The sequence below is a fragment of the Furipterus horrens genome, unplaced genomic scaffold (assembly GCF_987537825.1).
Source record: "Furipterus horrens unplaced genomic scaffold, mFurHor1.1.pri manual_scaffold_2, whole genome shotgun sequence".
NCBI lineage: Eukaryota > Metazoa > Chordata > Mammalia > Chiroptera > Furipteridae > Furipterus > Furipterus horrens.
In genome coordinates this window covers 138,888,383-138,910,992 of record NW_028327172.1, presented here as the reverse complement: position 1 = coordinate 138,910,992, position 22,610 = coordinate 138,888,383, and the positions used below count along the sequence as shown (strand labels likewise).

The 22,610-nt window shown below is 41.9% G+C and overlaps 1 protein-coding gene across 2 annotated transcripts in view; it reads right to left on the bottom strand.

Annotated features, from left to right (window-relative positions):
* BEND7 (BEN domain containing 7) overlaps positions 1-13,548 on the bottom strand; it is a 92,066-nt gene extending 78,518 nt beyond the window's left edge. For both annotated transcript variants that reach the window (XM_090266514.1, XM_090266515.1), the window contains exons 1-2: positions 12,894-13,548; positions 10,563-10,646 (exon numbers count right to left, since the gene is read on the bottom strand). In XM_090266514.1, the coding sequence (XP_090122640.1) occupies positions 10,563-10,646; positions 12,894-13,548 (739 nt within the window). The remainder of the gene's footprint in view (positions 1-10,562; positions 10,647-12,893) is intronic.
* Between the last annotated feature and the right edge of the window lie 9,062 nt (positions 13,549-22,610).

Here is a 22,610-nt window from a genome sequence, read left to right as displayed (position 1 = left end):
GTAAGGAGGGACACCTGGGAAGTGATCCGAGTTCCAGACCAGACTGTGCAGCTCATGGTCCCAGCGTCGAGGAAAATAAAACCTCACTGCTTCTGACTGTGAAAACCAGCAGGAGCTGGGACAGAGGAAGAAACTGCCAGTCTCTCAGCAGAGTCCATTTGTTTAGAGGGTCCCCACAGTCCTAGAATGTCTGCAGACCCACCCACTCTGGGAACCATGGCCAGGGCAACAGCTAGAGGGGTGCCAGTCCCATATGGGAAGAGGAAGAAGTGCCTGGAAAAGGGGTGAGTATTGAGCAAGTAGCATTGTGCCTCTTCAGACTCCCCCCCCCCCCCCACAGCACCACAAGTGGTGAAACAGGTGCCCCCACAGTGACAAATACCTAAGGCTCTGCCTCTTATAACAGGTGCCACAGATCTATCTAGGCACAGAGACAAACACAGGAGCCTATCAAGTTGAGGAGACAGAGAAGGATGGCCCCAAATAGGGAACAGATCAAGGTTTCAGTTGGAGAACTAAGAGACAAGGAGATAGCCATCTTAACAGACACAGAGTTCAAAACGCTGGTGATAAAGATGCTCACAGACTTGACAGATATGCTTGAGTACGGCAGACACAGAAAGGAAGAAGTGAAGGCTATCTTAAGTGAAATGAAGGAAAATCCACATGAAACCAACTGTGAAGGGAAGGAGGCTGGGGTTCAAATCAATGATTTGGAACATAAGGAAGAAATAAACAGTCAACCAGCACTGAAGGAGGAAACAAGCATTGAAAAAAAAAAAACAAGGAGAGGCTTAGGAACCTCTGGCACAACTTTAAACGTGCCAACATCCAAATCTAGGGATGCCAGAAGGAGAAGAGGAAGAACAAGAAATTAAAAACTTATGTGAAAAAATAATGAAGGAGAACTTCCCTAATTTGGCAAAGGAAACAGACATACAAGTCCAGGAAGCACAGAGAGTCCCAAACAAGCTAGATGCAAAGAGGACCACACCAAGACACATGACAATTAAAATGCCAAAGGTGAAAGATAAAGAGAGAATCTTAAAAGCAGCTGGAGAAAAGAAGAGCGTTACTTACAAAGTAGTTCCTATAAGACTATCAACTGACTTCTCAAAAGACACTTCATAGGCAAGAAGGAACTGGCAAGAAGCATTCAAAGTGGTGAAAAGCAAGGACCTACAACCAAGATTACTCTATTCAGCAAAGCTCTTATTTGGAATGGAAGGACAGATAAAGTGCTTCCCAGACAAGGTAAAGCTAAAGGAGTTCATCATTACCAAGCCCTTATTAAATGAAATGTTAAAGGGACTTTTTAAGAAAAAGAGGATCTAAACTATGAGCATTAAAATGACAACAAACTCACAACTATTAACAGAACCTTAAAAAATAAAAACGAAAACAAGCTAAGCAACCAACCAGAATAGGAATAGAATCATAGGTATGGGGATCAGCTGGGAGGGGGGAGGGGGACAAATGGGGAAATGGTGCAGGGATTAAGAAGCAAAATTGCTTGGTACAAAATATACAGGGGGAAGTTAAGAATAATATAGGAAGGGGTGAAGCCAAAGAACTTTTTTGCACAACCCATGGACATGAACTAAGGGGGATGGAATTGTTGGAGGGAAGAGGTGTATTTGGCAGAGGTGAGCACAGGGAAAATAATTGGGACAACTGTAACAACATGATCAATAAAAGAAACTTAAGAAAAAGAAAAAAAAATAGGTAATGAAAAATAAACATTCCCTTGTCAGTGCTGACATATTTTACTCCTGCTTTGGAGGTCCAGTTAGCTACTAGGAGGATGTATAAATTTTCACCTCAAAAGCCAGGGCAAGAGCTTAGTGGTAAAACAGTTGAATAATAATGTTTCAAAATGGCTGATTTCATCACTTTATTTTGAATTTAAAATTGGACTTCTCACTCATTGAGCATCTATTGATGTTTGTTCTGTGACCAGCATGGCATTGGGCAATGGAGATACTGAGATGATCTTTGGGGAGTTTCCAACTTAGTGGCAGAGATACAGCAGTAAACTTTGGTAGAGACATGCTCAGGATGCTGTGGAAGGGCAGGTGAGAGGGGAATCAGAGAAGACTACCTGGAGGAAGTTACATCAATTTAGAGTCTAAGGATAACAGAGAGCCATGCAAAGAAGAGAGAGGTAGGTGCCAGTGTATACCAAGCAGAGGAGGTGGCATGTGCAGCCACTGAAGTGAGAAAGTGACTGGCCTAAAAAGAGAGGAAGTAGGGCCGGTTGCAGGCAAGAAAAGTGGTTAAGTGTGCCTAAAGCCCGGGAGGTGGGAAGGGAAGTGTCAGGAAGAAGCTCAAAGTAGACAGGTGGCAGCGCATGCAGGGCCTCATTGGTCATGCTTATGAGCCTCAGTCATAACCTGAAAGCCATGGACAATGAAGAAGCTCAGGCAGGAGAGCAACCCTCAGAGCTGTGCACAATGCTCCAAGAAGCTTGAAGGCAGCCTCTGGATAAATCACTGTATGTTCCCTGTCTGCTCTTTTCCCCAGCCCACAGCCCAACCCCTGCTACTGCTGTTACATTCCTTTCCAGGTAATCTTCTCTCCAATAATCTGTTAATTTCAAAGAATAGCAGCCTTGCCATGTAAACTCGTAGATCTATTTTTAACCTTGAGATGCAAAACACATTGTTCCAAATCTTTATTTTATCTTATAGAAGGCCATGTTATTCTCTTCCAAAAGTAAAAATCTATATTCCCATGGGAACCAGAGAGGCTAAATTGTTAATATATCTCCTTTGTGGGAATTTTTTTTTTTTTTTAATGATTTGCTCACGATCGGTGTAGGAAAAGCAAACTATCACACATGCCAATTACAGAGTGATAGCTGAACCCACCGAGCCTTTATGAAGAACAGAAGGAGGCAGCTTTCCCTCAAGACCGGGGCTTTGGGGAGCAGGCCCAGCCCGAGCTGTATTCATGGGCAGCCCCCTCCCAAATGTGACTTATGCCATAGTCTGCTGTTGTTTTCATGCCATCGTTGTTTTCTTAAATTAAGGTGGGAAAAGTTGCCTTGTGGACCTGAGAACTAGACAATGCCAAAATCAATTTATAAACAGGTCGATATTACCTTAAGCACCTCAATGTTACAGCAGAATTCCGAACCAGCAGAGCATATGCTATTTTTCAATTTTGTGTTTCAACATGTAGCTGGCTTTCAAAAAGATTTCAGGTTGCACCTCACAAATCAACACCAGAAACCCCAAATTTCTATGTTAGTTTAGTGTAGTTAAAATGCTTCTTTCAGTTAAATGAGGCATATTTTAGTTTGGCTCACTAAACATCTCTGAAGTCTCAATATGGCAGTATATTTTAAAACAAATCTTCAGATTCCTATACAACAGTGTCCAATATGTTCATGCATTTAGAAAACAAAGATTTGAACTTTTTCTTGAGGTACCTTCCAATTGAGAAGAAGAGGGAAAAAGGGACAATAACAACAAGAATACAGCATTTTCTACTTTGAAAAACTGTTTTACCACATAAAATTTTCTACATGCTATAGGGAAGCCTGATGAGGAGGTAGGGCCAATGTTGCTATCCTGTCGTAAAGATAAAACTCTCAAGAGTTTTGTCCAAGGTGTTAATTGTTCACCTGGGATCCCAACCAAGGTTTTCTGACTTTAAACCTATCTTCTTTCTATTATGCTTCATAAACTGAAAAGGCTCCCAGATAATGTTTGAATTGGGCTTTAAAGACTGATAGGAGATGCACGACTCAGAGACATGACCTAAGAGGAGTGGGATTGCTGGAGGCCAGGGGCTACTAAGTGGAGGGGATCAAAGGGAAAAGAAATTGGGACTACTGTAATAGCATAATCAATAAAAAATACTTAAAAAATAAATAAAAAAGACTGGTAGGAGAGACAGGGTCATAATACCAGCAGGAATGTGGAAATGGGTAAGACCTAGGAGGAGACTGCATACTGGCATGGAGAGACTTGGATAGCGAAAGGAACCAAGATGAACACAGGAAAGGTGCTTCAGGAAAAATTAATGAAGGACCAGGTAGACACAAGCAAATTCTTTTAGTAAGGAGGAGGAAGGGGACAGGGATAGAAAAGTAAATTAGAAAAAGTCAGCCAATAGCAAAGAAGGAGGGAGCAGGGGCTTCACTTCCTCCGAGGCTGCAGAATGTGGCAAGTCAAGTCCAAATGAAGGCTCTTTTCTATGAGCTATATGACTCTGGGCAAACTGACATTTCCAAAGGCCCATTTTTTTTTTTTTTTCATCTAAAAATGGACATAACAATACCCTCTCAGAATTGGTGTGAGGATGAAGTGAGACACAGTAAGGGAAGTGCTGAGCATAGAGTAGATGTTAAACAAATCTTAATTCTTTTCTGCCCAAATGGGTCCTGGGGGTGTCCCATGTTGAAGTTTTTGCCCACCTTTTCCCCACCTATGGTTTCCCCCCTCACATCTGGAAGTCCCACTCTGCTGGGGCGAGGATGCGGGGTAACTGACTTAAGATCAGCCCATGTGGGTAGAATGGGAGGGGTGGGGACTGTACTGAGCTCTGAGGTAGTGAAGAGTGCAGAACGGGATGTAACTACCACTTACTGTGTAACCTAGGGCAAATCACTTCCCTCTCTGAGCTCAGCTTCCTGTTTGTGTAACAGATATAACACCAACCTTATGATGCAGTTGTGATATTAACTAAGTGATGAAAAAGTATGAGACAGGCCTAACTGCAAATGCCTTCCAAACTCTGGGCATTAATTAATACCTAAGAACAACTAAGTCTGCATCAGTAACTACAGAAACATGGTAATTTGCGTGCTTTTGTTCAAAGACGCCATCGGTGCCGGTTTGTTCAAGAGGTTCTCTCATCTTTGATGTTGCTTGCAATTGTGTGTGTGTTCGTGTGTGTGTGTGTGAGAGAGAGAGAGCTTTATTTTTTACTATATTGGTTAATATAAAAATTATGAATTAAATGTTTTCTTATCTCCTGCATTCAGGAGTAAATCCATGAAATTCTCAGATAGTAATTCAAAACAATAGATCCTATTCTTAAAAATAGCCAAAGTGAAAAGGGACCAAAGCCAGTCTGTTTGGGGTCTTGAAGAATAGCCAAGGGACTTTCAGGTTGTCTTATAATAAAGAGTACTGCAATTTACCACATTAGTCACAATTTAAAACAACATTGCATACGAAAATAATTCTTGAAGCTCTAAATGCCTTTTAAATAACTAAAATAAAAAAATTTAAGTAGTTGCTTCACAGTACCAAACTTATAAATCAAAACTAATTAAAATTGAGGGCTACCATGACTTCTCATTTACAAGATAAGTAGTTAGTAAATTAACAGATGGTGTAAAAATTACTACTTACATAATTTTTTAAAGATTTTCTTTCTTTCTCTCTCTCTCTCTTTTTTTTTTTTTTTAAGAGCGAGCAAGGAAGGGAGAAAGGGAGGTAGAGAAACACTGGTGTGTGAGAGAAACACATCTCTCCTTCCCCTAACCAGGGACCTGGACCACAACCCAGGCATGTGCCCTGACTGAGAATTGAACCGGCAACATATTAATTGGTTCACAGACCAGCGCTCAATCCTCTGAACCACACCAGCCAGGGCTACATCATTTTTTTTAAATGACAAGATGTATGATAACCAGGGAATACAGAAAATTCAATGTATTTTACAATAAAATAACTGTTTATACCTCTATCGTTGAAATTATTTCTGAAGCCATGTTTTGGATCTATAGTATAACTTTTAGTGCTGTAGGAAACCTTGGAAACAATCTAGACAGAGGCTTTTAAATTGTGATGAGCATAGCCTAAAAGATCTGCAGAGACCCACAGAGGTGGGGAGGCAGAGGAATGTGGGATGTGGTACCAGGTGCTCTGGGTCTTCTCATCCTGCTTCAAGCAGCACCAGCCCCTTTCAACTGTTAGAGATATTGCGGGTTCCACATGGGGATGCACTGAACAAAGCATTTCATGGGGTTAAGGGCATGGTTCTGCAGACAGGCCCTGGCTTTATCCTGGTTCTGTCACTGAGTAACTCTGTGAACCCTCAAATTCCTCATCCATAGACTGGGAATGATAATACCTTTCTTGGGACAGTTAATGGGGTAACACACACAAAGCTGGTAGCATAGTGCCTGACACACAGCCAGCTCTCCATAAATGACACCTACTATTATCGGCCACATTCCTAACCCCAAGAGCCACTCTTAGTGTTATTTCCCCTTCACTCTGCCACCAAAAAAGGGGAGAACGGATATGAAAAAGGTCAGGGACATGAGGACATAGTGGGGCCATGGTGCTGAGGGTGGAGCTTTAGAAAGGAGAAGTAGAGGTGAAATGTTCTCATTTCCAAACAACGTGCCTTTGGGGGAGGGGGCTTTCTTTTCCTCTCTCTTGGACCTTCATTTCCTTTGAGGTTGCTTCTGGCTCGTGGAACTGGAGCCACAGATACAGTGAAACATCAGAGCTTGGAAGGAGGCCCAGCTCCCGAGTCCTTGAGTCCAAACAAGAATAGGGCAGGACCCAGGCCACTGGACTCTAGGGGAAGAGCGCCACCCCTCTCACCACCCCCCACCACCCCGTCTCACACACAGACCCGTCCACTTCTCAGGAAAAAGAATTACCCTGTAGTTAGGGCCTAACTCCCTCACTTGAAAAGTGGGAAGGAATTTTTCGAGCGTGTCATCTTTGAGGAGACTCTGGGGATCCTGGTGGGGCAGCTGTCAGCAGGAAAGAGATTCAAAAATCTAGATCTCAGCCCTGCTCACTTGGCCTACGCTTCATGTTCTGAAAGTTGTACAGCTGAACCAAATATTGAAAAGAACAGGGCCTGGCACATAATTGGAGCTCAATAAATATTTGTTAAACGAATAAATAATTGATGCTGAACACCTGAAAAATAGACTGTTTCAAAGTGATATACTATATAATAGTAAACCTAAACCAACATCCAATGTATACAAAGGGATTTTGTTAAGTGTTTGTGTTATTGTTCTGGATAATAAATTAATTAACTGCCTCATTAAAATACTTTCTAAAAGTGCCTTGTTACCAGCTAGGGTTTCTTCGATGACCCTTGAACTTCCTGGTTCAATTTGCTAGAGGGAACAGATCTTTGGACAGGAGATTTGAATTTACTTCAGGTTCTGCTGTTCATGAGCAAGTCACTTAACTCAGAGCTTGTTTCCTCCTCTGGTCAGTGGGATTGATAACACCCACCTGAACTACAAGATGACAGCTGTGAAAGTACACTCTGAACCACGAGGTGCAGCCCTCTCCCAAAGTCTGATTATAATAACCCCCGTCCCGTATCCGCTGCTGTGGCTCACACCACCCCTTCCACCTGCAATCTTCTCCAACTCTGCTGTCTATCCAAATCATTCCCTAGTTCAAGGTCTAGCCTCTCAGGAGCTCTCCACCAGACCCTGAACAGGGTCCTTCCTTCCAACTCTGCTTTTGCCCATTGTCCTAATGGTTCACAGTTGTCATTTAATTATCATTCACATAGAGAGGCAGTACAGTGGGGTGTTTAGAGCTCAGGCAGACCTGCAGGGGATCCCAGCTGTGGCTCCTGCTATCTGAGACCTCTGGCAAGCTAGCTAGCATTTCAAGTTGCATCTACCAGACTGGGATGATGATGATTCTTACAGACTTGCTCTCAGGCTAAATGAGATCATTCCTAACTCAAGAGAGTGCATACAGTAAGCGCTCAAACAATTGTAATTGTTATGACTACTGAATCTTGTTCCTTCACTATGTCCTAAATTTGTCCTATCTCCTCAACTGGATTTTCATCCTCAAGAGCAGGGACCCGGTTCTATCCATTTATTTCATTGCCCTCAACCCCCTTCCATTCCAGAAACCCCACTTCTATTCTAGAAAAGTGCTGAGTTCATAGTATTTCCCCCGACAAACATCTGTTGAATTGATTAAAAGGAATTAAGCTGTTTTTCTCTAAACAGTGCTCAAATCTTTACCTTAGCCCATCACAGCCAGCTTGACAAAGTCAAGGTGCACAGGGTAAAGTAACCTCTGCTGGCCCTATTATCACTAAAAATGTGTGGCTCCCAGAGCACACAGCCAAGCTGTTCCCACGATTGAGCTGTCCTCCCATGTTGGACGTCCTACATAGTCAACAGCCTAAAAATACTGCAGAGAAATAGATTTCCTATGGGGACTTCCGCCAAACTCTGGAGCACTCTCTTTCCCCAAAACATGAACTTTAATCTTATAGGTGCAGATAGTATTAAGGGTAACACACTGTGTGAACACAGAAAGTCCCATACAACAACCTAAGGGTTAGGGCTGCATAATACTTAAAACAGTTCTTCTGGTGCTTTGCTAACTCCCTTGGATGTCGCATACCTCACACCATTTCCTAAGCAGTATTAAGTGATATTATGGATAGACACTGGTGAGTTACAAAACAGACATGATGTAAATCTACATTTTCAGAAGAGTAATTACAAACTAAAAAATGTCCATTTTATAACATCATCAACAACAAAATTCTTAATTTTATAGGCTATCCATAACTATTCCCAATTGCCCTAGAAATTATGTTTGTGTAATTACTTGCTCTTCCACTGGAGACTACAAAATAAAATGTTTTTTAGGAACCATAGCAAACCTTACCCAGAATGAGCAAACGATTGAGAAGTAACCTAGGCACACTTTCATGCTGTGCTGTCTTTTGTCTCTTGATGTCCAAGGCCTTCCTGCCCAACTTGGAAAGCTTATTCCAACCTTGGTCTTTCATTGATGTTTGCTTATTGTCCTGGACTTGAGGTAGGAAAAATAAAAGCAGCAATTTCTGCCCTTTCAAGAGTGTACATTTTGCTGAATTTTGAGCACTAGTATCTTCCTGTTCTTCATCCACCACTCTCTCATACTCAGAATTAACCTACTTAAAGCAATTTCACTACTTTCCAGTATACAACAGAAAGGGGGGAGGGGAGCCTGCTTCACTGAAGAATACTAAACCAATGACAGTATTTTTATGATAAATGTAAATTTTCTACTACTAATAGGCAAACTCATTTCAAATGGAGAAATCGAGTGGTAGCTAGATACAGAATTCCAACAGATCAAGTTTAGGGGACTGAAAATATAGAATTCCAACTGATTAGGGAACTGGAAAGAGTACAACCCAAGAATATTCTCCTTCTGGGTCATAGCATTAGTTTTCTTAACAATAAACAGGGGCTGAGAGCAATGCTGGCCTCAGTGGTATTCTCTCCCTCAATGGAAGGATCCACGTGCCTTTAATGATCGCTTGTGTAAGAAATCCTATGTCCCTATTTTACCTCTATTAATCTGTTTCACTTCTTAGTCTTTTGCCACCCACCCTTTCTCTTCCTCAAAGCAAAAGAGAGAGGTCTTGATGACAGACCACTACATGTGTTTGGCTTTTACGTTGTTTTAATTTTGTAGCACAACACACCTTGGATCTGAGCAGCAATCTGCTACCTTAAGCCTGGTCAACTCTCCCCAGGGAGATGGCAATTCTGGCCCTTGCTTTTAATATCCCTTGCCCAGACTTTCTCCCCTTCTCTGTTTCCTTCTTATGCAGTATCCAGTCTTCCCCCTACTACCAGCAGTGGAGAGGTGTCCAGGATGGGCAAGGTCATAGCCAAATGCCACCATTTACTCTCCACTATGATTTTATGGGTCCTTCACTCTTAAAGGCAGAATCCCAATTTGGGGCTGATGATCTGCAGATAACGAACTGCACATGCAAGGTACCAAAAACTACACATAAAGAGGAGCAACATTTTGGGGCTACCTATTCATTCATCATGCAGCTACATTTGTGAGAAAGTCTCAAAGATGTTGCTTTTGCTCTGTGTCCCCGAGCTGAGCTAGGAATGAGGACAATGAGAGCAAAGCATGGCTAGTCTCTGACCCTGAAGGTTGGCATGAAATGAACACAAAGCCAGGAAAACGAGGAGCTGCGCTGTGATAACTGGTACTAACTGTCAAGAGGGGGTTAGACAGACAATCACACTTTTATTTTCCTTACGCTTTTTGACTGTAGAGTTAATTTAATTTTATCATGGCAGGATTAGCAACCAGGCCACAAAGGTGAAGGGACATAATAATAAGACAACATATTAATCCTCTATCCCACCCAAGGCAGAGAGGTAAAACCAAACAAATAGCAGCTTCCTGGAAATTGAATTTCTGTTATCCAGATGTCAAAGATGTAATACCCCAATTACACAAACTATCGCCAGTGAAGCGTGCCAGCGAATATGCAATGTAAATGGGGTGAGCACAGAGCGACAAAACTGCACCGTCAGCATCTGGCTCTGGGCGTGAGTAATAATTAGCACTGTGTGTAGACACTAATAAACATTTATGTCTGAAATTACAACTTTTACCAATGTTAATAAGGACTATATTGGCAATCTGTAAAATAAAAGGTCTTGAAAAAAATGTCATACACTAAGCAATGGCAGACATTTCCCGCTCTGGCACAATCCCCCTTTTCCCCTGTCTAATTGCAAATGGCCACATGGTTTTCCTGAGAAATTAACTGACATAGGAACCTACCTAAAAATCTGGGCTGTGTCTCTTTGGCCTCCCCATTGACATCGTTGCTGAATTCTGAGAGTTTATATACCTCATGGTGATAATCTGGGATGAGAAAACAACCAAAAATTATAATTCTAATTACCTGCACTATGTGAATAAGCAATGAAGACTAGTGTCTCAATCTATCTATACAGTAGGGGTAACCTATACTTTAATTTATAAATAGTTTTCCAGAACTCGGTCAATCACAGAATTTGTAGTTGCTAATAATCCCTAAAACTTTGCTTACTCTAAAGCACACAAATTGAATATTTCTCTGACTTCAGAAACAGCTTTGCTTGCCCACATGGTTTTCACAGTAAATTTGGCCCACAGATGCCAATTAGTGGGCTTCTTTTCTTTCAAATTATAAGGATATTTATAAGAAAAAGAAACCCCTGTCCAATCATAGACCAGGGGAGGATTCCGAATTTATCTCCACAACCCATTTTCCTGAGCATATGAATAATAGTATGCTTTAGAGTTACCTAGCACTCTCAGTTTACCCAGAAAAATCCCCTCCTTTAAGCATCTTATAGGCAATAACACTGGAAAGATACTGACTTGTTATTTCAAATATAGTATAATTAGGATAAGAAAGATTCCCATCTTTCACACAAGTGAGTCTTCTGCATTCAGCTACTATACTTTAATATGCAATAGTTTATTTTCTAAAAAAGCACCTGCAGAGCAGAGAGAAGAACCAGACCAATAATTTAGGGGGAAAAAAGAGACAGAAGAAAAACTTGCTATATCAGTCCAACTTCAAAATACAACATTTTACAAGCTTCTCTACAGAGGCTATTGTGCTTTGGTAACCTATTTCTAAAAAGTAAGATCACCTACGTAAGAAAATAGAAGTTCCTTCTTAACAGCTATTCTTTTTTTTTCTTTTTTTTTTTTTTGCCTTGGACCTGACAAGATCTACAGAAGTACTCTCACTTTTAAGATAAAGTAGTAAGGTCCCTGAGGTCATAAATAAGAAAGCAGCCTACATTCCTGAATGAATCAGGTAGCCTAATAGGTGAGTCACACATGGAGAGATTTTTAAAGTACAAATGACTGAGTAATCAACACTGCTGGCGGACGGTGTACATAGAAAGAGAAAAGAGCCAAATATTTTGAATTCATAAAATTTCAGACCTCTTACATTAAACAATGTCAAACTAAAGCAGGGGAAACATATGAGCAGATCTTCAAAATGTCTCTAAGAAAACCATTTTCAGACCAACTGAAAGCAGGATCTATTGACTGCATCATAGTTAGCTTAGCTTAGCGTGAAAATCTCTATTACTAGCAATTGCCCTCTAATTTTCAACAGTTTTATGTGACTTCTCCAGGTTGTTAAAACCATTGTCCTGCTCTCTACTCTGATGTCAAAGCTAGACAAAGCAACCAAGGAAAAATGAACAGGTTCTGTGGTTTGATTTTGACCTCAAGTTGATTCAAACATAGTTAAACCAGGTGGTTCTAAACTCAATATTAAGACTTGTGACATTGCCATGAAAAAGAAGTCACCTGTTTCTCATTTAAAGTGACACAATGCATTTCCATAGACATTTTTCATCTGTTCTTACCTTAGGTCCTGCCTGGTTTGTTTGTTTTTTTAAGTCATTTCAGGAAAATAAAGTCTCCTAACAAGTAATTGCACACAAAATGTTCAACTGATGACACTATTAAACTTTCTCCTTCCCTCATAAAATCAACCCAAGCCTAGAGACTCTGGTGTGCACCTGTTAAATCGTCAGGAACTGGCTAGATTTTTTTTTTTTTTTTTTTAATGACACAACTGAACTGGTAAGTGATCTATTCTAAGGCACCTCTGCAACCCAAATAACGCATCGAAAAGATTTCGGATATCAACAATTTTTATATGGGCTTGCAAGGCTCACAAGCGTCTTTCTCATTCTTAAAAGAACCACCACCACCCTTTTCCCTTCTCTTTGGGGGAAAAAAATCCCCAAGCCCACAACCATTGGTCGGGATCGGTGTCCGCACGGCCTGATAGAAAGGCAGTTCTCCCCCAGCCCCCAACCTGGCCGCAGGAGTGGAATACCAAAGAGGGCTCTCGGCTCCCCAAGTGTCATTGTTTGCTAATTTCCTTAGTGCTCTCCGATTTGTTTACGCGGAATAACCTCCTGCCTCCCCCCGCACAACTTTGCTAGCCTCCCGGCGTGTCCGGCTGCAGCCCCCCTCGGGAGGAAACTCGGGGTCCCGGAGCCCGGAACGGGGCGCGGGCCGCGCGCGGAGCTGTTTACGCGGCGCCACGTCCTTGCCCGCCGCCTGCACGCCCGGCCCGGCGCCGCTTACCTCCGCTCACCAGTTTGAAGCTCTGGGATTTCCTGCTCCTCTTCCTCTCAGAGAACTCCATGGTGCTGTAGGCAGGACTGCGGCCGGGGGCGGCCGAGGCGGCGGCTCGGGTTCGTGTCACCCCGCAGCAGGAGCGCCGGGACCAAGGTCCGTCCCCGGAATCCGCAGGGGGGAGGCCAAGGGAAGGGAAGAACCACCTCGAACCCTCCTTGGGGCTGCGGCGCGCCGAGCTCGGCAGGAGGCGCTTTCCCGGGAGAAGTTGCCCCCTCCCGGCCGCCGCCCGCGTCCCTTCCACACGCCCCCCGACCCCAGCTCCTTCCCGGCTTCTGGGAAAACCCGGCCGGAGCCGAACTTTCCGTTGGGGAGCGACTTGGGGGCGGGGAGGGCGGGCCGGGGTGGCGGGCGCCCCGGGATGTCGCTGCGGGCCGGCCTGGGCGCAGCTCGGGACGCGGCGGTGGCGGCTGTGGCGGCGGCGAGCGCGGCCCTGGGGACGCAGCGGGCGGGGAGCGGGCGGGCTGAAGGCGGCGGCGGCGGCGGCGGCGGGGCGCAAGCCGGGTCGGGGCGCTGACCGCCCCCGGGGGAGGAGGGGCGCCGGGAGGAGGCGGTGCCGCCGGGACCCCGGGGCCACCTGCTGGCGGAGCGCAGCCGCGGCCATCCCTGGGGATCCGGGCCGCCGCCACCCACTAACCTGGCCGCGCGTGCCCGGAGGACCCGGAGGCCGCAGCGCCCTCGGTTGGCCCGGCCGGCCTTCCCCCGGGGGTCCTTTGGCAGTCGACGCGGGGGTCGAGGAGTCGGGGTGCTGCACCTCCGGGCTCCAGCTGCTCCCTGGGGCCGATCTTGTTATAAATAGTCCTGGGTTCAGGGACCCTTCTGGCCAGCCCCTCCTTGCTTTGAGATCCAGGATGTCCAAGGGCCAGACTCACTGGTTTTAAGCAAGTTTTAGCAAAAACAAATGCCAAAAACTTGCCCATCTGTGCTCTGCAAGGAAACGAAGAGATTTTAGAATTTATTAGTGAGAAGAGTATAGAAAGAATGAACTTCAATTCTTTACTCCAATACAGGGAGGGATGTAGAAAGATCCCGAGTTATATTAAAGGAGGGAACTTGGAATGTGGGACTCGGAGCCGGTGTAAGGGTGAGGGGTGCAAAGTCTGTGGATGCTTGATCTCTCTGACTCTTAGGGAAGACATCGGCAAAGCAGGTGAAGGGACTGCCACTTGATGTAATAGTGCTAAAACCATTGAATGGAAAAAACGTTATGCCACCTAGGAATGGCTGTACAGGACCTGACGTGCTTTATAAAGTATCTGGCCAAACTGATTATTTCTAGACCCATTTCTAGCGAAGAGAGGTGGACAACATATCCAGCACTGTGGCAAATTCAGTGGCCCTGAAAGAGTAAACAAAAATAAGGGAAAGGGGTATGTTGATAAATGTGGTAAGTTCTACTGTGAGTCTCACTCAAATAAGGAGACAGCCACTCAGGGTTCACTCATACTAAGCAGGGATACAGTATTCAGAGTAGGACAACTGGGAGGAAGGGGGAAGTTGGAGGCAACTAGCATAAACTTACACACCCTGGGAAACAAAACCAAGGAACTAGGTAGCCAACCACGTAGTGGAAGGAGGGCCCGGTACACATCCTGAGGTCTTAGGTACTATGCAACAAGTGGGGAGACAATTATACCTGGCCAGCTCAAAGGGAACTGTTCATTCACTTTGTTAAAGCAAACCCCAAAACGAGGTTCTTAAACTTTTTGGTCACTGTCTCCTTGGTGATTACAACCAAAGCTCAGGTCCCTTTCTCCAGAAAATATGTATAGGAAAAACAAAATTTTGTATAGATTTCATAGAGTTCTTAAACTCCTTGGAGGTCTAAAAGGGGGCAGAAGGGATCAGTTACCCTATTTGGTTCTCTTCCACGCCCCCCTACCCCCCCACCGCATTTTTTCTTTAAAACCAGGCAGTTAAAAACTCAAAGAGGGACTTTTGGCAGAGATGGAGGCCTAGACTGACATGCTCTGTCTCCCTCCACAACTAAGAAGGAATACAACTACTGCAAAACCAGAAATAACCAGAAGTTCCAGAAAATAAATGGAAGTCCAACGTATGAAGTTATAAAGTAGTGGTGCTCATCCAGACAGGTAGAAGGGACGAAGGCGGGGAGGAGAGTTCAAGCTGTGATGGTGGCAGCAGCAGTGACGTAGGCAGGACAGCGGTAAGCACAGACACCCGTATTTAGGGGGAGGCGAGAAGCGCCTGGGGAGCACCCCCAGCTGCAGACCACATCTGTCAGCTTACAGTTCCAAAGCTGGGGAAGGCAGACCTCCATTGCGTTGGACTGTGAGGCCCAGAGGGGATGGGGACAGAGGAGGAGGCTCCTGGTCTCTCAGCAGAGTGAACGGCAGAAATCCATTTTGGACCCCCAGCCCCTCAGAAAATGTCACAGCATGGTGAGAAGGGTTACCCGGTTCTGATGAGTGCATGGGCTCTGCCCCCTATAGTGTAGGAGGTGTGATAGCCCTGCCCAGGAAGCAAAAGTAAACACAAAACAGTCAGGATGGCACAGATCATGATAGAGATCCCGGTGACGCAGCTGACCAGATAGCAAATATCTAATCTAATGGCTCAGCAGATAGGAAATCTTTCTGAGCCTCAGCTCAGAGCTTTGGTTATAAAAATGCCTACAGACCTAACAGCAGATCTTAAACAAGACAGGGAAGGAATGAAGGCTAGTCCTGCTGAAACGAACAAAAACACATACGAAACTAGTGGTGAGGGCAAGAAAACCAGGGATCAAATCAAAAATCGGAACATAGGGAAGGAACAAACAGTCAACCAGTGCAGAAAGAGAAAACAAAAAGTGAGGAAAATGAGGAGAGGCTCAGAAACTTATCGGACAGCTATAAGCGGGACAATATCTTAATCATAGGGCTGCCAGAAGGTGAAGAACTAGAAATTGAAAAATTATGTGAAAAAATAATGAAGCAGATCTTTCCTAACTTGGGGAAGGAAATAGACTTACAGGTCCAGGAAACACAGAGAGTTCCAAAAAAACTGGACCCAGGGAGAACCACACCAAGACACATTATAATCAAAATGTCAAAAATCAAGGATAAAGAGAGAATCTTAAAAGCAGCAAGAGAGAAGAAGAGAGTTATATACAAAGGGGTCCCAATAAGACTATCAGCTGATTTCTCAAAAGAAACTCTGCAGGCAAGAAGGGACTGGCAAGAAATATTCAAAGTAATGAAAAGCAAAAACCTACCACCACGATTACTCTATCCAGCGAAGCTGTCATTCAGAATAGAAGGGCAGAGAAAGTGCTTCCGGACAAAGTAAAACTGAAAGAGTTCATCAGATCCAAATCACTGTTATATGAAATTTTAAAGGGACTTGTTTAGGAGAAGGAAGATCAAAACTATGAACATTAAAATGAAAACTGTATCACAACAACCAACAACAGAAGCTAGGGAATTGAAACAGGCAGACTAAGCAGGCAATGAGAGTGGGAAAAGAATTATGAGTATGGGGAACATCTTGGGGGGAGGTCAGTGGGGAGGAGGCAGAGGGGAAAGAGAGGGAGATGATACAGGAATTAGGAAGCGTAGTAGGAGGGAGTGGAATAGATAGGAAGATGTTCAGAAGAACTATATGCACAACCAGTGGGCATGGACTAAGGCAGGGGACAACTTGAGGGAGGGGCGGGTCACTGGGTGGAGGGGAACAAAGGGAAAAGAAATTGGGACAACTGTAATAGCATAAACAATAAAGCATATTTTAAAAAAATTCAAAGAGATTTTGAACATTTCCGAAGAAACATAGGATTTTGTTCCCCAGGCTAGGACCCTTTCCTTTATTTAAAAAAAAAAAAAAAAAGAGTTATTCCAAAAGCCACTATACTGAGTGAGGAACATTTAGGATCATTCATGCCTTGGAGCATAAATGAGATTTTATTAAGCTTAAACTGTGATGAAATAATTGAAGGTGCCATACCCAGAAGCAAATCCCTAGGGGAGATATTCACAATTTAGCATTTTCAGTTCAAATAGGAATATGAATTCCATTTACTGAAGAAAATATTTTTTATACAGTTAAGAAAATATTTTAAATTAATATTTTTAAGTAACAATCATTTTCCTTGAATCGTTTTTCTGGCTTTCCAAAGATGGTCTGTGAGCTATCTGGTCTCTAGAGGCCATAGGTCAGTTGTGCCCTATTGACATATAGAGAAAATCAACAGATATTTATTCTCAACATTGTGCAAGTCACATTACCTTTATATAACAAAATGTATATATTTGTAAACAGGTAAATATTAATTATGATATTTAATAAAAAGAGATTGCTTAAGTGGTAGGTATCTGTATTAGTTGCTTAAGCTGCCATAACAAAATGCAATAGACTGTGCGTTAAACAATAGAAATGTATTTTCTCATACTTCTGAAGGCCAGAAGTCCCAGATCAAGCTCTGGCAGTATCAGTTTCTGGTGAGGGCTTCCTCCTTGGCTTGTAGACGGCTACCTTCTGGCAGTGTCTTCACATGTCAGAGAGAAAGGAAAAGAAAGTTATGATCTCTTTCTCTTTTTATAAAGACACTAATCCCATCATCAGTGTCCGATCCTCATGACCTCATCTAAACCTAATTCCCTTCCAATGGTCCCATTTCTAAATACCATCACCTTGGGAATTAGGGCTTCAAAGTGAATTTTGGGTGGACATAATTCAGTCCATATCAGTACTGTTTTTGGTTAATTGAATATAGTTTTTATGTTGGGGTGTCTTGGGAAGTCCTGTAGATGATATACTAAGGTCATTTCTCTACCTCTATAGTTCAAAGCCCTCAAAAGTTTTAGAACTGCAGATTTACATGTTATTGAATACACATGTCAATGTATATGTCAAGTATTCTGTGACTTCATGTAAGCCACATTTCTTATCATATGACCATTCTAAAACTCAGCTTATTATAGATTAAAATTAAATGTAGGTTTTAATCTTGGACAGTGACATGTAATTTGGCCAGAAAACATTAAATACTCTTAATGTAATTGTTAAAACTCTCTTTCCGAAAACTGTCTCAAAAGGAATAGCATTATGAAAACTTCCACCTTTATTTAAAGATCTTCTGTTCAACAGAAATATAATCCAAGCCATATGTGAAATTTAAAGTTTTCTATTAGCCACATTAAAAAAGAGTAAATATAAACAGGTTAAATTTACCATTTTGATGTGTAATCAATATAAAAAATTTTATGAGATATTTTGCACTTTTTTTTGTTACGAAGGTTTAGAAATGGTGTGTATTTTATATTTAGAAGCTACATCAATTCACATTGGCCATATTTCAAGTACTCAGTAGCCACATGGGGCTGGTGACTAGCACATTGGACAGCTCAAATTTAGAGGACTTCTGTGATCTCTATGCATAGATATGACTACAACCAGATTATTGTTTTTTTCAATTACTCTCAAAACAAAGAAGATGAACTGTATGGTGTTATTGGGCTTGAGATTGTTTATAAGTATTTGATTGGAGTCTCTGGAATTGAAAATCCTGTCACTAAGTAGATTCTAGTATCATTCAGGAAGAATTAATAAGTCTAAACATTAACTTTCCAGTTTTATGACAATTGTCCACCATAAGGGTCATGGAAAGAATAGGCAGCCCTACTTTAGCCCCAATTTATCAATTTGTTGTTGGCCTAACTCAAGTTTCTACTTTCATTTACTTTGTGGATTTTAGCGATTATATTTTAAAAGAAACGAAGTAGTGTTTATGAGAATACTTAAGTGAAAATGAGATCTTGGCATGCTCTACAAGTAATATTTCCATATATTTATATTTATTGTTTATAATTATATTTATATAGGTCTATTCTTAAAGGAACACAAAGATATTTATACATTACCTAATATGCTTAATTGCTATATAAGTTTGGTAGATATTAATATTCCGAATTCATAAATGAGGAAAATCAGTTTTCATAAGACAATTTTTAGTGAAACTTGAATGGCATGCTGGTTTCTTCACTATCCTAAATATGATGCATTAACCTTAATACCTTTATGTCCTTTCTTTAACATAAAATTTTAATGTTCTTTTTTATTAAGATCTAACATATACAATAAAGAACAGCAATCTTAAGTGTACAGCTCAATCAATTTCTTTTACTTAGTGCACATCCATGTAACCCCCTGACCCCCTAAGAAAGGGAACATTTCCAGCAGGTTCCCCTGTGTCCCTCCCAGCAGATAACCCCCTCCAAGGAAACAACAATTCTAACCTCTACCACCATAGCTTGGTTTTACCTGGTCTTGAACTTCATATAGATGGAATCATACAGTATGTACCATTTTCTGTCAGGCTTCTTTTGCTCAACATTATGTCTGTGAGGCTCATTTATGTTGTTAGGTATAGTAACATTTCATTTTTTTCATTGCTATATATTATTTTAGTATAGAAATATACCACAAGCTTTCATTCATCTGTTGGTGGATATTCTTGTGCATTTTAGTTCATTTCTTCTGGTGGAAATAAGCACACTTAATCTCATGTATATATTCATGAGTGGAATTTCTGAATTATAGCATATACATGTGTTTAGCTTTAGTAGATACTGTGAAAGAGTTTTCTTAAGTAGTTATGCCAATTTACACCCCCCCCCCACCACCACCACCACTGCAAGGCTGGGATTCAGTCTTCTCAGTCCTCTTCAGAGAAACTGGGGCTACCAGAGGAACATGCAGCCTACTGGTAGCAAAAGACTGCAGAAATGGGGCCAGAGCTGGTCTGCAGAAGCAGCAACCAGTGAGAAGAGTGTGGCCCAAGGTGCAGCTGGAACTCTGCCAGGCTGGCCTCTGTGCTCCCACATGGAATAAAGACCATGGAGGGTCAGAAATTGTAAGGGAGGGGGTTTCCGGGAGGATGAACCCTTCCAGTGTCCCTCTTGTGCCTTCTATTGACATAGCTTAACATCCCCCCAGCTCCAGCTTACGAAGGGCAAAGACAGATGGGTTTGGAGGTGAGAGACAATACATTGATAACTAACAGTTATTTATTCCCTTTTACCTTATGTTCTTTATCTGAAAACTGGGGGTCGTAATTGTACTCCTCACATGGAATTATAGTAAAAAGTGAATGAATGAATGAATGAATGAATGAATGAGAGTGCTTAGACCAGTGGCTAGCACAGTCAGCTGTTCCAATTGGCTTATATTTACTGACTCACACCAGGCCCATGTCCCAAGCAGGTATCGACAGAAAATTGACCCTGCCTCTGCCCTCATGAAACTTCATCTTTAGCACCTTTAATTAGATGGTCAGATTTGAGATGCTTCCTAGTCTATATTTTAAGGATTAATACTATCCCAAAGCCTGCCTTTAGAGATTTAAAGAACTTGAAACAGACTGACAGCTGTTGGAGGGAAGGGGAAAGTAGGAACTGGATGAAAGAAGGCAAAGAGATTAGCCCAAAGAACCTATATGCAAAACCCATAGACACAGACAACTGTGGTGATAGCCAGAGGGAAGGGGGGCTGAGGACTGGGTGGAGGTGAGCAAAGGGGGAAAAACAGGGACAACTGTAATAGTATAAACAACAAAAATAAAGTTAAAAACAGTTAAATAAAGTTTAGAAAATTTAAAGAACTTGTAGTAGCATAACCATTTGGAGTGGAGAGGTCTATCTTTTTTTAGCAGAGAAGTATGCATGATATCTTTCTGTTTGAATCTTAAAATAGAGAAATCAGCGCCAAATAAGATAATTCTTTCTGTGTTTACTGCCTAATATGGGTCAAGCAGTGTTCTTGGTCCTGGGGATACTGAAGTGAACAAGATAAAACAATAGTTCTGTCTCATGGAGCTTGGATGTTAGGTGGGGGACATAGACAGTAAACAGAATAAATGGAAATATGGTATAAATGATCAATACTATGGAGAAAAAATAAAACTGAGAATGAGGATAAACGTGATTCTTTTTCTTGTCTCACTATTTAAAAAACGTGTGTGTGTGTGTGTCTGTGTGTGTGTGTTTTGGTGCCAGTTCCATGTGTATTCCTGTGGAAATCAGAAACCAGGATCCCAGGAGAGCCTGTGCTGGGAATGTTTTCCTTTCCAGATAGAGATTTTGGTTAAATTTGAGTTAGGTTCTCCTTTTTAAAATCTTCCCTTTATACTATAAACATGTTCACTTCTTCAGTCAATGCAGATTCATTGTACCAAGCTGCACATATATTCAGGGGGTGATAAAGCACTTTCCAGATTGGCAATAGTCTGAGGAGGCCCTCTGTGCTAAATCCTCTTTTTAATTTTTTTCCCCTTTTAAATATTCATAGGCCTCCAACCTATGAAATAAAAGAAATTTTAAACTGATCTTTTCCATTTAATTCCTTCATTCCAAAGACTTTGGAAGCAGGTCTGAAAATTATAGGAACCACAAATTTTAAAAGTATTAGTTTGATATATCTGAAATTAATGCTTTAATTTATTCACCACGGAATGTCTTCACACATCACTGTTTTTTGTAATTTATACCATCTACCATCTATCTACTCAAGTTAATGTGTGAAGCATGGTTAAATTATGCCTAAGAAGGAATATGGGAACTATCTACAATATAGTGACAGGAAAGGAGGTTAACCTGGATTAATGGCACAAAATTCAAATAAGAGAAGTTAAAATAGAAGTTTCAGAAAAACTGCCAAGTATCTAAGATGTGTCTAACTGAATAGGTCTTCAGAAAAGACTTTAAAACATTCAGAGGAAGTTTACTGGAAAAGGATTAGACAAAGTTATAGAAAATATTTCCATAGGTAATACATTCTAGTACATGTGGCCTAAAATATAGACTAGATAACCAAATAGGTTTTTATGTGTCTCACATCTTCAGTTGTCAATCTTTGCTTAATCATGTCAAAGAAAGTTTGGGATAAAGATCAAACACACAGTTCTATAGAAAAGAGAGACAGATTTTGTCAAAATGATTTCATTTGTTCTTTTTGCTAATGTGTATCACATGCCGATAGGACTTCCGTTCATTTTATCATGGCTAATTTAATGCTGGTGAAGGGACCAAACTGATAGCTTGGAGACTGCAGTCTGTTCTACACGTTCCTGACCTGAACTTCAGTCTCATTCTGAAGAAGTCTGGGTGAGAACTGTCAAGGCAGGATGGGCTTTATGCCATTCAGCTTTCTTTAATTTTGGGGATTAATAATGCAATACTGATTAGTGTTCTTAAATATTAGCATTTAATTCGGAAGTTGCATTCATTAGTTCACTGAAACCCCTACCTATGTGCAAAGCACTTGCTTCTAGGTTGTAGACCCTGTAGGAAATACAGATCTCTGAGATGCTGCTTTTGCCTTCAGTGATGGTATATTTTGGTTAGATGCTAAAATGAGAAACAGCTGTTGTCTTCACATGGGCCATCACTTCTAAACCACTAAATGAAAAATGGAAAATGGAATTCAGGTAGACGAGTGTGTGGAGGTGGGGAGAGGGGTTGTTTAGGAGATTGCCAGGTTGGCTGAGCATAGGTTTATTTCCATCTACAATGTTCAGTGGACTCTTATATTAGTGGTTCCAGAGAAACAGAATCAATAGGGGTGATTTAGATATAGATATAGATATAGATATAAAGAGACTTGAGGAATTGTCTCATGTGATTACCGCGGCTGAGAAGTACACAATCTACATCGGTAACCTGAAGACCC